The 17,951-nt window shown below is 27.7% G+C and overlaps 2 protein-coding genes across 2 annotated transcripts; one reads left to right on the forward strand and one right to left on the reverse strand.

Annotated features, from left to right (window-relative positions):
- The first annotated feature begins 1,843 nt into the window (after positions 1-1,843).
- LOC126555644 (uncharacterized) lies at positions 1,844-2,627 on the forward strand. Its single transcript, XM_050210545.1, has 2 exons — positions 1,844-2,480; positions 2,605-2,627. The coding sequence occupies exons 1-2, from the start codon at positions 1,844-1,846 to the stop codon at positions 2,625-2,627; spliced, it is 660 nt and encodes a 219-aa protein (XP_050066502.1).
- A 331-nt stretch (positions 2,628-2,958) lies between these two features.
- Positions 2,959-4,483, reverse strand: LOC126555645 (putative nuclease HARBI1). The gene is made up of 2 exons (XM_050210546.1): positions 4,272-4,483; positions 2,959-3,892 (listed from the first exon to the last, which is right to left on the reverse strand). Exons 1-2 carry the CDS (start codon positions 4,481-4,483, stop codon positions 2,992-2,994), a joined length of 1,113 nt encoding a protein of 370 aa, XP_050066503.1. The 3' UTR covers positions 2,959-2,991.
- Positions 4,484-17,951: the final 13,468 nt, after the last annotated feature.

Raw genomic sequence — 17,951 nt, forward strand, 5'->3', positions numbered from 1 at the left:
GGAAAACTACCAAGACTGGGTTATTAATTTGATATGTTTTTATTTTTATTATTATATATTATATTTATTATCACATTGTTACTTATATAAAATAAAAATTTAATTTCTACGTTCTCTTAACCCTTTCGCTACCATTGTCCATTGCAATGGACATGACTTTATTTTATTTTTCATAATTTATCATGTATACAAATTGATTATATTACGCATATATATTTATCTAAAACTAGTATAAATCAAAATAAAAATATTTTTAGACTTCTAACTAATATAGTTTTGTGTGAAGAAATGAATATACAAAAAAAAATGTTGTCTACTTTTGTGTTATCAAAAACTGAAATATATTTTAACTTATTCACTGAAATATAAGTGTTGGTAACACTGAATATTTTTTCTTAGTAAAAGGTATCTCGAATGATAAAATTTTGTTGATTAAGCATACCTTAGTATCATACACCACAAGTAATACATGATAAAAAGTATGTCCATTGAAATGGACAGCGGGAATATCGGGTAAATTAGAATTCTAATTTTATAACGGTTTGGGTTTTTTTCTAGAATTGATTTTTGTGGTATTGTCGTCAATATCGTATGACGTAATAATGGTAATAATTTAAAAACAATTATGTGTTTAGTTGATAATTTGATATTCTGTATCAGTACCGTCCGTATTTGCTCGCATGTCACGGTTTTTTATTATTATTTCAAGTTTTTATATAATATTATGGCGTTAAACGAAAAACAAATTTTAAGCTTTTTGGACGACGGAACAGTTAGTGATATAGATATATTAAATAGCGATTCAGAGAATGAACTTGAAGATTTATTAAATAAATTTGCGAATGATGATTTTTCTGCCGAAATCGATAATGAAATGCTGGCTAATACAGAAATAGACTTACATGAAGAAGACGATCAAACAACAAATGAAACTCAACAGTCTGAAAATGAAGTCTTTGATTTAACACCAGTGCAGTTTCCATTTGTCCAAAAAAAAGATATCAAATGGATAAATAAACCATTTCAAGAGCCGTATATAAATCTAACAGATTTAGAACCAATAGATTGTGCCTCCACTATACCACAACCGTACGTATATTTCACTAAATATTTTGACCAAAAAATGTTCGAAGATATATCATTTTATACAAATTTATACGCAGTTCAAAATAATGATTTTTCTTTTAAATCTACATCACCGTTAGAAATAAGATCTTTTATTGCAATTCAAATGATGATGGGTGTTTTGAAGTACCCTAGGATCGGTATGTACTGGGAACAAAAATTTCGCGTAAATATAATTGCCGATACAATGCCCAGAAATAGATTTTATTCTATTCGACAAAATATTCATATCATCAACAATATGGATATAGCTCGTGATAATACCGATAAATTTGTAAAAATTCGTCCATTATTTGATGCTCTAAATAATCGATGTAAACAATTACCAGTAGAACGAAACCTTAGTGTTGATGAACAAATAGTTCCTTTTAAAGGCCAATTGGTTGTAAAGCAATATATGAAAGGAAAACCGAATCCATGGGGCATTAAAATATTTTTACTTTGTGTCAAAGTGGCATTCTCTAATATGATTCTTTATCAAGGAGTTTCAACTAATATTAACAAGGATTTACAAAAAAATTTCGGTCTAGGTGGAGCAGTTGTCCTCGATCTTACTAAACATCTTACACCAAATCGGCATTTTCTTTTTTTTGACAATTTTTTTTCTTCGTATAATTTATTTTATGCACTCACTTGCACGTCAATATATGCAGCAGGCACAATTCGAATAAATCGTTTTTTTAATCCACCAGTTTTATCCGATAAAATTATTATGAAAATGGGGAGAGGAACTTCTTATGAAGTAACTTCAACATTAGGAGTAGGACTGTTGAAATGGTGCGACAACAAAGCAATAACCATGGCATCTAACTTCATTACTTCAGGAAAACCGGAATCTGTTTCTCGCTGGGACAAAAAAAATAAACAATATATTAATATCGAAAGACCAGAAATTATCAAACTATATAATAAATCTATGTTGGGAGTGGACAAACACGATCAACTTGTGAGTTATTATCGCGTGTATATGAAATCTCGAAAATGGACGCTGCGTATGATAACTCATGCTTTTGATATGGCTGTGGCAAATTCTTGGCTCGAATACAAACAGGACGCAGAAAATATGGGAATACCAAAAAAAGATCAAAAAGATTTGTTGCATTTTAAAACCACTTTGGCTGAAGAGCTAGTGATGGTTGGACGATTCAGCCCCGGAAAAAAAAGGGGTCGTCCAACATCTTCACCATCCAGTAGTACAAGATCTGCAGAATGTCGTTCACCTACACCCGCCAAAACATCGTCAAAAGCATTGGAGTTTCGACCAACGGAAGGTGTAAGCAAAGATCTTTTTGGACATTTTCCCGCGTATGATGATAAAAAAGAAGCAACACGATGCAAAAATAAAAAATGTACAGGTAAAACACATGTTGTATGTAATAAATGTAAAATTCATTTGTGTTTTACACCAAAAAAAAATTGTTTTTCTGATTTCCATTGTAATTAATTTTAATATCATTTAAGTGTTTTATAAACTAAAAGTTAATATAATATTATCTAAGTAAATAAGTTGTCTTTTTTTACGAAATAATGAAGCAAAATAAAAGTTTTATGTTTTTTTTTACATTTGGTGTTATTGTATTATTTTATATACCGTAAATCCCAATGTCCATTCCAATGGACATACCTGTAACTTTTTAGCAATAAAAAAAAAAAAAAAAAAAAAATTGGTACATCATATTGAAAGGCCATAGGTTTCAGTTATGAACAGAGAATTTTTTTTTTTTCAAAAAACTAAATTTGGTAGTGAAAGGGTTAATATATAATATGTCATGTATTAAAATATTTATGTTATTACTAAAATACTTATGTAAAATAAAACTAATTTTTGTTGACATTGCATATTGTTTTGTAGTGAATTTTATAATTTTAAACTGCATTTTGGAAATATCGAAGAAATCTCTTTCTATTAGTATGATGAATTGCATTTCTACTAATTATATTATCTTCTGGATTACGGAAGTCTGTGATTCGAATTGAAGATTCTATTTCAGTGGATACCCTTGGTGTAATTTCTCCAAAGTTACATGCTATATTATGAAGTACTGCAGTAGCTACAATAATGCTTTGAGAAGATGAAATTTTTACGTTTATACCAGTAGCTAAAATGGGAAATCGCCTTTTCCAAACACCATAGCTTCTTTCCACAGTGTTTCGAGTTCTGATTAAAGACTCATTATATCTGTCTACAGCAACTGCAGAAATCCCTGATAATGGATCTATAACCGTGTTAGGGTTTCCGACTAGAGTCATAACATAGCTACGCTGAGCATATCCACTGTCGGCTACCAAAATGCTATTTTTCATTTCGTCTCTTTCAAACTTGCCTCTTATTGTTGAATTATTAAATATTGTAGAATCGTGGGAAGATCCAGGCCATCTAGCTACAATGTCTTGTATTTTCAAATTGGCATCACAAATTGTCTGTACATTTATGGAAAAGAAGCCTTTTCTGTTCCGGTACACTTCTGCATTGTCTCCTCCAGGGGATTTTATTTTTACATGGGTACAATCCATTGCACCAATAACCATAGGAAATTTGGCAATGTTGTAAAAATCTTGTTTCACCCTTTTAATGTCATCTTCGTTGCGTGGAAAATGAATAAAATCGGAACATAATGTAGCAATAACATGTGAGACAAGCTTTACTATACGGCTGGCTGTTGATTTATGGATTCCTATGAAGTCACCACAAACAATCAACATGGAGCCCGTTGCATAATAGCGTAATGTAAGGAGTAATTTGTGTTCTGGACTTACAGCATGATTCCTATAACAAAATTCAATTTAAATTACACGAATAAAATAAATCATTAATGAATGGCAAGATAAGTTGTATAGAAACAACAACTCAATTTCAATTAAATAGTTTATCAGACTTTCCACTTTCAAGAGTGCAGTATTAAGTAACAAAGTACTAAGTAACTAAATTTTTACAACTCAACATTATGATTTTTAGATAAGATTATTTATGTTTAGCATGTATTAATTAAAGTAATTTTTGAACAGGAGTCTATTGTTGTATATAACATTCTAAATTGGTTAATTTATTTCGAAAGTATAGAGTAACAAGTCACGTATTGAATATATCTAACATATGATACTGGCGTCTGGCATTACAAAAATGTAAAATTTTAGAATGAACTTACCAATTAGTAGGAGAACAAATGCGTTCGCCAATCAAATCAACTAAGAAATGGACTGTATTTTTGGATAAACGAAATCTATTAAAGAATTCATCATCCCTCCAATAAGTGAAATGATCAGGCCGTGGTTTGAATACTCGCTGTCGTCTAGGAAAATACAATAATAATGCCAAGTTGTTGAATTCATCATCCTCGTAGTCAGAATCGTCATCCATAATATTATTCATTATTTTAAATAAAATTTTTAACGCAATTAAATAAAAAAATACACAATTGTCAATTACACAAAAAATTTAAATATGGTTGTAGTAAGATAATGTGTCAATGTGAATAAATTAAAATAATAGATAACAATACCGCCAAAATTAACTAATCAGCGTTTAACCGGGGTCTACAGGCCGGTTAACTATTTGGTCGTTTAATCAATGATTAACAAGTTAACCAGCACTGTACAACGACCCAACATCGTTAATCATAGATTAAATCTTAATCACTGTTTAACCGACGACGGTACAACTGGCCCTAAGACAACAATTATGAAATATAGTGTTGTTAAACTTTTATATTTTAGTTAGCATAGTAATCAAAACGTAGTAGTAAGAAATGTAAATAAAATTAGTTATTAATTAGGTTAAAATAATAATTACGTAAGTTAAGGTGTAAATTAATATAATACAATCGATAATTACTCAATTATAAATTTAGTATATAAGAGATATGGTTAAGGCAGAAAAGGGGTCAGTGGTGGTGACTGGTGATCGTGTGACTCGATCACCATCGGAAGTCGCGTTCAAATAAAGTATTTCACATCATTTTTGGTTATACTTTATTTTGGTATACGTCCGAGTAATCGGAGTATACGACAAGGCTGTGCACAAGTTTTTGGAGTAGACTACCAAGAAACATTTTGTCACGTAGCACAAATAATATTAATAATAGTAGGAAAAGAAAACGAAAGAGAAACAAAACAACAAAAAAGTATATACGATATTAAGGAAAAATTAATATAATAATAATACTAATAATAATAAAAAAACAAACTGTGCGTTTTAGAATAACAATTATTATATATCGGAGGCACGGATAAAAGAAAAGAAGATATATATATATATATATATATGATAATGTATATAATAACTAATAAACAACTGTCGCGGAAATGCACGGACTGCAAAAAGAACGGCGAAGGCCGAGATCGGTCGTAACGAACGGTTAACAACAGACAAAAACGCCGCCGAAGCTCTCGGCGGTCGTCACCCACGCCGCGGGAGCTTCGGGGCTCATCGCCGACTCAGAAACTGGTTCGATTAATCGCTCGGGTGTCCCAATTGATTATCGAACGAGTGGTGATACCTAGGCAAGGGGGGTCTAGCGGGTGAGATCGCGGTATTCGTGCGATACGACAGTGTCAATTTAGCCCCGTGGTTAAGTATGATTCGATTCGTATGATACTAGCCATAGCAGCAGCAAAGAAACTAGTTCTTAAACAATTCGATATAAAGACAGCATTTCTTTACGGTGACCTCGAAGAAGAAATATATATGAATCAGCCTATAAGATATGAAGATGGAAGCACTCAAGTATGCAAACTTCAGCGGAGCTTGTATGGACTGAAGTAAGCCCCCAGATGCTGGAACAGGAAATTCAAAAATATGTTAAACAACTTCAATCTAAAATAGACCAAAGTAGATTCATGTGTATTCATAAGTAAGAGAAATAATCATTTATTAATAGTAGCCATTTTTGTAGACGATGGACTTATAGCAGCAACAACTGATGAGCAGGTCAATGACTTGGTCAGATGTCTCAAGGACAACTTTGAAACAAAAGAAAGCGATTTGGACCAATTCCTGGGCATAGAAGTAAACATGAAGATCGATGGATCAATTTTTCTACACCAGACATCGTACTGTGAGCGCATAATTTCCAAGTTTAATATTGAAAATGCAAACGTTGTACACATACCTACCGATCCTCAACACACCTTGGACTCAACTGTATTAAAAACGGAGTCAATACAAGCAGGGGAAGTTCCATATCGTGAAGCAGTTGGAAGTTTGCTATACTTGAGTCAAATAACGAGACCCGATATAACATTTGCCGTTAATTTGGTCAGCCGTTATCTTGAAAAACCTCAAAAAGTGCATTGGAATGCAGTAAAACGCATTTTTAAATATTTAAAGTCCACACCAAATTATGGACTTTTATATAGTAACGATATAAATATTAATGTATTTGGTTATAGTGATGCAGATTATGCTGGTGATGCAATAACAAGGAGATCTACATCAGGATCAGTGTTCTTTGTTGGCAAGGGATTAGTTGCATGGAGTTCACAGACACAGAAATCAGTGTCACTTTCTACTACAGAGTCATAGTATATTGCACTAAGCCAAGCAGTACAGGAGCTTACCTGGTTAATGCTATTAATGGGCGATCTTCTGGAAACACAGGAAGTAAAACCTATTATATATGCAAATAATCTGAGTGCTATACGTCTTGTAAAAAATCCTGAATTTCATAAAAGATCAAAACATATCGATGTAAGGTATCATTATGTCAGGGAACAGTATGCAGAAGGAAAGTTCATGTTAGAGTATGTGAGAAGTGAAGATCAACTAGCAGACATCATGACGAAACCAATTCCAAGGAGATAATTTGAATACCTCAGAGAAAAGCTAGGGATACAGAATAATAATTCTTAATGGTATAACTGAATTAGAATTTAAGAAGGAGTGTTAAAATATTAAATTATAATTTAGTTATTACCATGTAGATAGTATACAATAAGTAGTATTGTCATACTGTAGATTAGATAATATATAATTATACATTTATAAGGGAAGCACATTTCTGAGATGACACATTCATATTTGTGTGTAGCATTTCATATAATACTGCTCTAGTATGTTTTTTTATTGGAACGGTAGTCGAGTGACGCGACCCGTTGCCGTCGTACGTTTATTAGTGCGTTAAATAATTATTTTACAATGTATATTAATTCGTTTGTTAATTTAAATTTACACGTGTTTGGATTACTTTATTATTCTATTCCTTTCAACAGGTTTAATAAATGAAAATATTATAATTTATAACATTGTATAAAAAAGAGTATCTTACATAAGTCGGTAAAAACTGTTGGACAAACCTTTTTAATTTTTGAAACAATGATAGATCTTTATAATAGAATAATCCATGGTCAGATGGTATATACGCATTATAAAAAAATAATATTATCGAAATGCAAAATTAAATTAATCTCGATACGTGTATAATTGTTACTCATGTAAAAATAGATTTTCGTAATTACTTATTAGTTACCTATAATATGAGTTACATTAAACCAGTCCAGGTTAATATTATACATATTTATCATATGTAACCATATTCCTACAATATTAATGAAGCACTTGACCGACTTTATTATATCTTATACGAAGCAATTAATAATTTTGTCCTTATGAAACGTATGTATAATAACTCATACCCAATTTGGTACTCTAATTCGCTAAAATCATTATTAAAAGATAAAAAAATTGCTCATCTCGTCTATAAACAATCTAATAACGTCGTCGCTGATTATATTAATTTCTCCCGCTTAAGAGCTAAATGCAAAAGACACGCTAAATCAGATCATAAAAATTATATCAATAAAGTTCAGTCCTGCATTAGAAATAATCCAAAATATTTCTGGAAATTTATTAATAATTTAACCGACATTGAGACTCTACCCCGTTCGCGTATTACCAAACCCCATAGTGCCACAGCGCCATATATGAATAACCCACTCTCATTGGTTCATTTGAAAACCGCGCGTAAATGTAATACAAATTATTATCAATATCAAATTTTTATCATATCATAATATTATTATACAACTAATCTTAATCCTTTTACTTTGAATATTATATAATATATTGTATATGGTACCTCTTATTTAATAAGTAAGGTATTATATTAATAATATATTATATATATATATTAATTTTATAGGAAAAGTACATTTTAGTTAAAAAATGTAATAATGTAATATAGTGCAGACTTTGACTATTATATTATGGAGTCTATTAGTTAATTATCATTGATGTGCATACCTACTGAAATTAGAATTGTATATTGTAACATTTGTTACATATTATGTATATTAATTAATTTAATCCAACCCAAAATATACATCTCAACACTTTTCAGCCCTGTCCAAATTAATTTTTATTTTTAAACGACATACTACAGTCAGCTAAACTTTAATTTTACCATCTGAAAAACTGTTAATCACCCTTAAATGTATTAATGTCTGTAGGTTATATAATTAATAAGATGTATCTATTTTACAATTAATTTTCAGACTTGACAACATGTCTTCATTAAATATTAATATTCAGTTAATTTATTAATATTAATACCTACTTAAAAGTTAAATTATATTATATCTTTAATTTAATTATTTTATATTAAATGTCTAAATACCATTATGTTTATTTTTTTTTATATTTTTATTATTATAGGTACTTATTGTATAAGTCATTTTTAACTATATACAGCTCAATATATTTAATGTCTAAATACAACCATGTATATCTTTTTTATATTTTTATTATTATACTTATTGTATAAGTAATTTTTATCTACAGCTCATTATATTATAATAAATATCACCACTTCTGTGTTTGTATTATTGTACCTCATACCTAATCATATGTTTTTTTTTAACTTTTATCATTTACTATTATTAGAATTATAAAGTATAATGTCTTTATTTACATAATACAACAAGAAATTACTTTTGAAATCTGAATAATAAAATTTTATAAAAGTATTTCATTTAACTTCAAAATGAACCTTGATTCACTAAACGATTATCTCAGTAAACTGGGTGATGAGTTTGTTTGTGTTATTGATGTTAACAAGTCTTGTGTCGAATCACAAAAGTTTGTAATTAGAACTAATATTTTTAGTAGTAGTTCAGCCAAAAGGTTTTTAGATTTATTTTCCATATCGACTAATACATCATATATATTTCAATCAGAATTACAAAATCCTACAAAGTAAGACATAACAAATATAATATTTATGTAAAGTGTTCTGTACTTAAAAATTAAACAGTTATAATAAAACCTTCATTTTGTAGGGTTATTTTTCACAAATATTTTATTTGTCATCACTCCTCAAAAAATAAAAGTACTACTAAAACCACAGAACGCAATACTAATTATAAGTCATCAATAGACATATTAATAAAAAAAAATAATAAAAATACCAGAAAAAATGACCCCTACCTAAAATATACACCTTCACTTTCGGCCAAAGTGAAAATATTTTGGAATCATAACCATCCAGTGGATTAATGTGATGCTTTAAAATATTTGAGAACAAATAATGAGGTAAGTATTTATTTATTTATTTATACATTTTATTATTAACTTCCTTATGAACTCTTATAATAGTATAAACTATAGATCCTTAATAAAATTGTATGAGTAATGTATTATTGTGTATTATATAGGTAATATTAAGTATAAATAGTATTAAACTATGTAAACAAATTGATTTTATTATAACTTTTTGCAGACTGACAGTATATTTATTGAGTATTTTGAAAATGGTTTATCGCCTAGTGAAGCTAGAAGTTTACACGAAAGCAAATTGCTTCTACAAGACACTTCATGTATGCTACTTGCTAATAGTAGCATAAATCCGACAATGAGACATGTATACTAACTACTTACATGACGAGTGTAGGAAAATAAATGTTAGTGCTGTGCATGCACCACTTTCAAAATTGAAAGAAAAAATTGGACTTTACAATGAGAAGGGTAAGTGTAATGAAATTAATACCATTGTATACCAATACCTAATATATTTAAATACTTGTATATTGAAGTTCTATAGTTTTGGATTCTTATTAAGTTATTAGAGTATAAGGGTTATGTTTGGTATAATGGTACTACTCCCACTGTGTATTGGGTTGTTTCAAATACATCAAATTGATGTAGCGTTGGAACCTGGAACTGTTGCTAAATAGTGTTTCAAAACATAAATGAAATGCTCCAGTAACCACTTATGCCGAGTTTCAAAAACATACTTTCGAGAGTTCCTTTTAAGGTCCTACAATACATAACGAAACCATTTTAATGGAATACTTAATATACCATATATTTTACTGGTTTATTTATATATTTTTGAAACATAGAAAAAACGTTTCTTGTTTATAAACCTATGCTGATTAACTGTTATGTAAAAGAAATGATTTTACATTTTATCAAGGCTGGGCATTAACGAGTTAATAAGTTAAAAGTTAAGTTAATTTTAACTTATTAACTTAACTTACTAGTTCGCTATTTTAATTAACTTAACTTTAACTTAACTCATTTATATCTACGTTAACTTAAAATCAACTTCTACTTTTTTAATATTACCAATTAAGTTAATTTTGGATTTTTGTTTTATCTAGAATATACTTTAGTCTATAACGATTCGTCGATTTAAAATTCATAGAATATTATAAAATATTGTTGGAAAAAAAGAAAGATATTTTCGTAATTATTTCTATAAATAGTACGGAGGGCTAGTAATGCCTAGTATACTAATAAAATATTAAAGTAATAAATAATAATATAAAGATAACATTGTAACAATGTGACATTTAAGTATTTAACCGCCCGTATGACCATATTATATAAGATATGTCAATAGCTACGAGCTCACGAAGTCACATTTAAATATTTAATAATACCAGATTATTATTATTGTTATTATTACTTAATATTTATTTATATCTTATTCTATAATTTTTATGATTATCGATTATCATTTTGTTACAAAAATACTAATAATAATTTTCACTTATTTTAAAACCTTTTTCAATGAATTTTTTTTTTTATTATTAACTTAACTTATTAATTGAAGTTAATTTAGCAAAAATGTGTTAACTTAACTTTAAATTTACTTGATATATTAAAAAAATAAATTAACTTAACTTTTAATTTAATTGAACAAAAATTTTTTAACTTAACTTAACTGAGTTAAAAAAAATCATTAACTTGCCCAGCCTTGCATTTTATCACAGTTCTGTTACTGATAAACATAAAATAAATGTTACAGTATTAACACAAATATCTTATTTGTCATGCATGAATAATTTCATTTTTTCTTTTAATTATTACATTTTATATGAATTAGTTTGGCACTATATTTGAGTATATGACTAGTATTTTATACCTCTTTTAATTATTATATTATAATATGAATATACAATATCCATGATTTAACAATTGAGAAATTATACTAGCTTGATAAAGTTAAAAATATTTAATGGTAATAATATAAACACGGAAGCTTTAAGAAAATTGAAATTAAATTTATTATTTATGAAATCTTATTCTAACTACTTATTACAAGATAGTATTCATATAGTAAATGACATATAAAATTTTACAAATACTTTTTGAATGTATACATCATGCAATCTTTTATAATAAAAATATCAATTTAACCTATATTGATATATATTTTAACATTAATTAAATACTTCTTAAAACATAAACGTTTGATACATATCATAACAAAATATATTTTATGAATACATGACAATATACTTAAAATAGTATACATTTCATAATAATAATTAATAATAAAAAAAAAAAACATAAATCAAATACTTTTTAAAATATAAACATTTGTTATATACCATAACATAATACTTTTTATGAATACAAGGTATACTATCTAGATTTATATATGCATATCAATATAAAACAAAAATAATAATAATGTAAAAAAAAAAATGTTTTTAAAATTACATACTTAAGAATTTTATTAAAATGTATTGTGGCATAAAGTTAAAAAAATAGCTTCGTTTGCTGAAATGGGTATTCTGTAAAATTTATACATAATATCAGTATGAGAGATTTCATATATATCTGAATAATAATTTGTTTTGACTAAAAATGTACCCAATATATTTGAGCTAATAGGTATTTTAAAATATGGGACATGATTTAAAAATTGAGAAACATATAGCTTTATACTTTTAGTAGACATACATTGATAAATATGTTTTACCTCCACAATGTTAGAATTTGATAACATAAAACATTGGTCCTTTAATGAATTTATATTAATCAAAAAACAATTAAATAATAACATTTTTGCATATGATTTATAATTAGGATAACTGCAATCAAAAATTTCTTTAATAAGTAAAGGATATTGTACATAATTATTTGCTTCATTACCTGAAAGTAATACACTTTGTTTTTCTTTTATACGATTATATAATTCTTGCAGAGGATATCTAGAACACTTTATATATTTTTTAAACTCTTGTAAATAATTTTAAAATTTAAAAGCACTATAATTTTCAAGGGACCCATGATATCTCATACATTCTGGTAGATGAATTAATGTATGTACATTATATGCAATGAAAGTTACTAACCATATATATTTGAATAGTCATTAATAAATTTAAATAGTAATTCTTTTGCTAAAGTATTATACAATTGACATGTATCTTCTGAAATTAATATTTTGATAGCTGAATGAAGAAGCATAAAATGAGAGTACTGCAATTTACTCAAACGATTTTTTAAAACTATGGGTCCTGAATATAATAAAAACGAGCGAGATTCGGTAGCTTTTCAAAATTCAATACAATCCAAACTTCTTGGTAATCTACAAAATTCAGAAGGAACAAATGTTTTTAAATTTTTTAAATCACAAGAAACAATATCTTGATCTGTTAGTCTTACATCTTTTTTACCCTTAACCCAAAATTGTAATAGTCTTTTCTTTACATCAAGACAGACATTATGCATATAATCTATTACAAAAACATTACAGATATCAATAGGAAGTTCTTCAAACGGACTAAGTCCTTTATGATAATCATCATTATCACGATTTCTAAAAGAAACATTAGTTCTTAGTGGTGAATTCAATTCTAAATAAACTATTCGGTGGTCAATTGAATCTCCTTCGACAATGCAAGAATTACACCCAAAGTAGGCATTATGTCCTTTGACATTAAGTACAAACGCTTTAGCCGGAGCATCACATATTACTTGATCCAACTCAAAAACAAAACGTTGATTACAAATATTAGTACCGTCATTGATTAATAGTTTTAATTCCGATATAAATGGATCTAAAAACTCTTGTACGGAACCAGGTTTTTTTGTTAAACCGTGGTAAATTCTTACTGGAATTACAATTTTTTTAAGCTCAGGGAAATTTATAATTGATAGTAAAATAGGCCACACATTGTTCTTTGAAGATTTTGACAATGGCAGTCCATCAATATTTAAACTTAATTTAAGAATTTTTAAATCTTTTATAAATTTAAAATGTTTAATAATAATTGGAAATACCATATCAACAAACCCTAAATGGATATAAGACCCATTCTGTATAGGCGTTTGTAAATGGGTTTTAGGAGTTCTAAGAACAGTTCTTATATCTTTTGGTTTATCAATTTGTTGAGATCTTAAAATATTTAACATACTATTGGCACAGTTATGTGTGACATTAAATTTAACAGCCCAATTCCGTACCTGATCAATAATTGAAGTTTGATCTGTGATGGGCTGATGTTCATAAGTTGGACATAATTCTGAAGCATTTTCATCAATAACATTTTGAGGAGTTGATTGAATGATGGTATTGTCAACTTGATTTGGTACATAAGCTTCAACATTTATATTTTCAGTAAGGTCATTCTGAGGCAGAAGTTGTACATCAAAATGTTTTGGTAATTTTGATGAAATTTTTAAAAGACGGCGGCCAAATTGTCGTTTTGAAAGTAACCCAATTTCTTTAACGCGTCTTATAGAAGGTTTTATAGTCTTAAATTTCAAATTAATATATTATATTATTAATCAAAATAATAAATACACAAATATAATTTAATTATAGTGAGTTGTTGCACAATGTTATTGTTACTATTATTATAAAATACTATTAAAATAACTATATAGGTAGATGAGTATTATAACCTTTTAGAATCATTATGGTGTTTTTTTAGCACGATCAAACCGTGTCTTTGAAGTCCTAAACCAATCCTGAATTACCTTTTCAAATTCTATGTCTGTGCATTTCTGTTTTATTTTTATTACTTCTAAACACAAAACAAAATTAAATGTAAACAGAAAAATATATTTATACTTTTTACTAATATCACCAAGTACCTTTCAATAATTTTGTTAAAGCTAAATCACAGATTTTTAAGTTTCCATCTTGACCACGAACAATGAATTGCAAATAAATCGGTGAACAATTTAGGCAAAATTCTTCTTATATGATTTTTAGAACATGTTCCTCCAACAACACTTATGTAAGCTTTCTACATGTATGAAGTAATCAAATGCAGTCATTATTATAGTTAATACTAATTATTATTAAAAGACTAAGCTTTATGATATTTTTAACATATAATTTTACCATTTTAGTATTGAATAAGCCACTATCATCATTAATTTTTTGTTCAATACTATTAAGCATGTCAACCGAATTCAAAGGAATGTACTGTATTATTTCGTTAAAATCTTCAATAGAATATTCCTTACTAACTTCCTGTTTTTTTATTTGCAGACTTAGCATATCCAGTTTTGAGTTAATACCCTCATAATACATATTTTGTTTAACTACTTCTTTATAAATGTCATCCAATGTAATTGCAGGCACTGCGAAGGATACAAATTATTACTATTTTAAATTTTATTTATTATTTAATAATTTATGCATCAGACATAAATAAAAGTTAATACATTAAAAAGAAACCTTTTTTATGAGATGCAATAGATGCAATAAGAGTGGTAACTTCTGGTACATAATCACATCTGGCCTGGGAATAACAATTTTCATAAGGAATGTTTGTTCGTAAATGAGATGAAGCAAATAACTCTGTAATATAATATAGATAATTATAAAAAATAAGTTTTAATGTAGAGTAGTTATTAATGATTTTAAAGTTAACCTTTTCCAACTAAATGAGATGTATTAGATGTACTAGGTGCGAACTGTGTAGTAGAATCTGAAAAAATAGTTTCATGAGATGGATTGTTATCATATTTGCTATTATGTACAATCATTTGATGATTATTAATTAATGATGATCCTGATTGACTTGACTTGGGTGTTAAAATAGTATAAGATTTTGGTGCCTAAAAATATTTTAAAATAAATGTTAACACATATTTTTCCATTGTAAAAAACTACACAAACTTATCTACCTCGTCGTGTACAGGAGAAACATTTAAATGTTGATAAAAATCATAAATCTTTAAATCATTCTTTGTTTTATGATTTTGCTGAGAACTAATATTGAACACGTTTCCAACAATATTCTTTGAAGATCCATCATCTGATTCTTAATAAATTAAATCTATACATTAAAATCATAATAACGAATATTTATTTTTAAATGCCTACCATTATCTGAACTTGTTATATTAAAAGGCAATTCATCAAAATGAGATGCTTTAGTTTTTCTTCTTTTGCCTCTCCCTAAATTAACTATACCAGACTCTGATTCAGAATCCATAGTATTTTGTAGTTTCCTTTAAGCTATTTCAAAATTATCTACAATGGAAGTATTATATAATAATTAGGTATTAAAATAGATAATGGTTGTTAAAATCTTCAACTCTTACAAGGTATAATACTTTAATATTTACCAAATGGAACTCCGTTGAAACATAAATTAACCGAGAATAAATTATATGTATTTTCAGGTAAATTTTCACCTTTGTGTAAACATTTGTAGTAACTTTTTTTGTTTTGGGCCATTTGCAAAAATACTTTTGATCAACTACAGTTAACCAGGACTTCGGTATCACTGAATAATCTGCATCCGCACCTTGCAAACTATCATCAATAAGAAAGTATACAACAAATCACTGAAATAAAATCATATTAAAATATAAAATATAACTTATATAAGAAACAGCTGAATAAGTTATAATAATAATCTAGTAAGTAATTATTATATAGGTATTTTTTTTTAAATATCTGGTATATACCATTATTTTATATTAATATTAATGTTATATAGTACTGTATGGACCTATAATAGGTATTGCTAGTGCCTAGTTACTTATAGCTAATAATAAATATCATAGTCCTCTGCGAAAACCAAAACCTATTACTGCAAGCATTTCAATAATAGATAATAGTGAAAAGTACAAATAGACAATAGGTAATATATAAAATTATATTTATAAGATATTATATAATGCGGTGTAAGTTAGCATAATAATAGTAATATATAATATTGAAAACAACATCACTAATATATAAGGCGTATTTATACCCAATTGTGCGTCCTATTAATATGTTAATAAACATACATACTTTTTTTGATTATTTTTATTGATGGATATATATAGATATATAGTCACCATAAATTAATTTTATATATTATGTACGTACCTATTTAAATTATTTACAATAATGTTCTTAGTGTTCTTACCTTATTGACCTCCATATTTTTTTCAGACTCGCTCATGTCAGCTGATGTGATCATCGCTGCTGCAGATATGCGCAACGAGTAAGTTACACTTGTAACTTAACTTTCTGGTTTAAGTTAACTTGTAACGAAATAACAAATCTGTAGGTAGCTTCAAAAAAAATCAACGTAGACGCTTGATAGATCGATTTAAAATTTACTCGAGGAAAAACAATATAATATACCGGAAGATCAACTCTCGATAACGGACGATGACCGACGAGTGCGGAGTGACGACTGTAAAAGCGTGATAAAATAAATATATTATATTATCACGTGTAAAAGTGTGAACTGTCGCATAGGTACTCGTTTTGTCGTTATAGCCGTTACGTTACAGTCGGGAGCACGAAAATAATGATCGTATTTCGTCTGTGCCCCGTGGTGGACTTTGAGTTTGGACTATCAGCCGCCTGCGCCCGGCAGACTGACGGCAGTCAGTGCGCGGATATTTTATTTATTTTAAGTCTACAAAACACGATAAGCGAGGTATCTGGGTATATAATATTTATAATTAGAATAAACGTCAAATTCCAATTATCCGAAATTATATACTATATAGAAATTAGCAACAATAAAATTAAAAATAACAATTTCCATATACGATTTAGAACTGTTCCTTTTATGTACCATAAATATAATTTAAATAGTTTTCACGAAACACAAAATATATAGCATTGTAACGTTTATTATAAACTTGTATTAAAACAGTTTTCTGAAACATACCTCAAACATTACCAGAAAGTTACAAAAACAACTTATATTTACCGGCATTAAGCAATATTTATAATACGTATGAGGGACGTTGTTTAATAATGTTTCAATAAAACTCAAAAACAATGTATAGGAAACGCTCCGTGTTTCACGATGCACAGTGGGCTGGTACTTATGCATTCATGCATAGCTAGGTAGGTACCTATAATTTAGTTTTATATACTTTCATTATATATTAAGAAATACATTGAATTAATATTTTTTTTTGTCTAACTTTGAAATCATTAAATTATGAATACATTAGATATTTATGTATAACTTAATATAATATGTTACATGAACTTGAATATTTTAAATAAATATTTTCTAATATTGTTTTATGAATAAATAATTAAAAAGTTCAAAAATCATAATGCACATATTATATGTATACCTAAGATGATTTCACTTACCTATTACAGGAGTTCATA

Source organism: Aphis gossypii, unplaced genomic scaffold (genome assembly GCF_020184175.1).
Source record: "Aphis gossypii isolate Hap1 unplaced genomic scaffold, ASM2018417v2 Contig00970, whole genome shotgun sequence".
Lineage (NCBI taxonomy): Eukaryota > Metazoa > Arthropoda > Insecta > Hemiptera > Aphididae > Aphis > Aphis gossypii.

What these genes read in the sequence shown, in the direction of transcription:
- LOC126555644 (XM_050210545.1), top strand. Translation starts at nt 1,844, where the DNA reads ATGGGGAGAGGAACTTCTTATGAAGTAACTTCAACATTAGGAGTAGGA. An exon ending in CAAAAATAAAAAATGTACAG is followed by an intron (nt 2,481 to 2,604) that starts GTAAAACACATG and finishes ATAAACTAAAAG; the next exon opens with TTAATATAATATTATCTAAG.
- LOC126555645 (XM_050210546.1), bottom strand. Translation starts at nt 4,483, where the DNA reads ATGGATGACGATTCTGACTACGAGGATGATGAATTCAACAACTTGGCA. An exon ending in ATTTGTTCTCCTACTAATTG is followed by an intron (nt 3,893 to 4,271) that starts GTAAGTTCATTC and finishes ATTTTGTTATAG; the next exon opens with GAATCATGCTGTAAGTCCAG.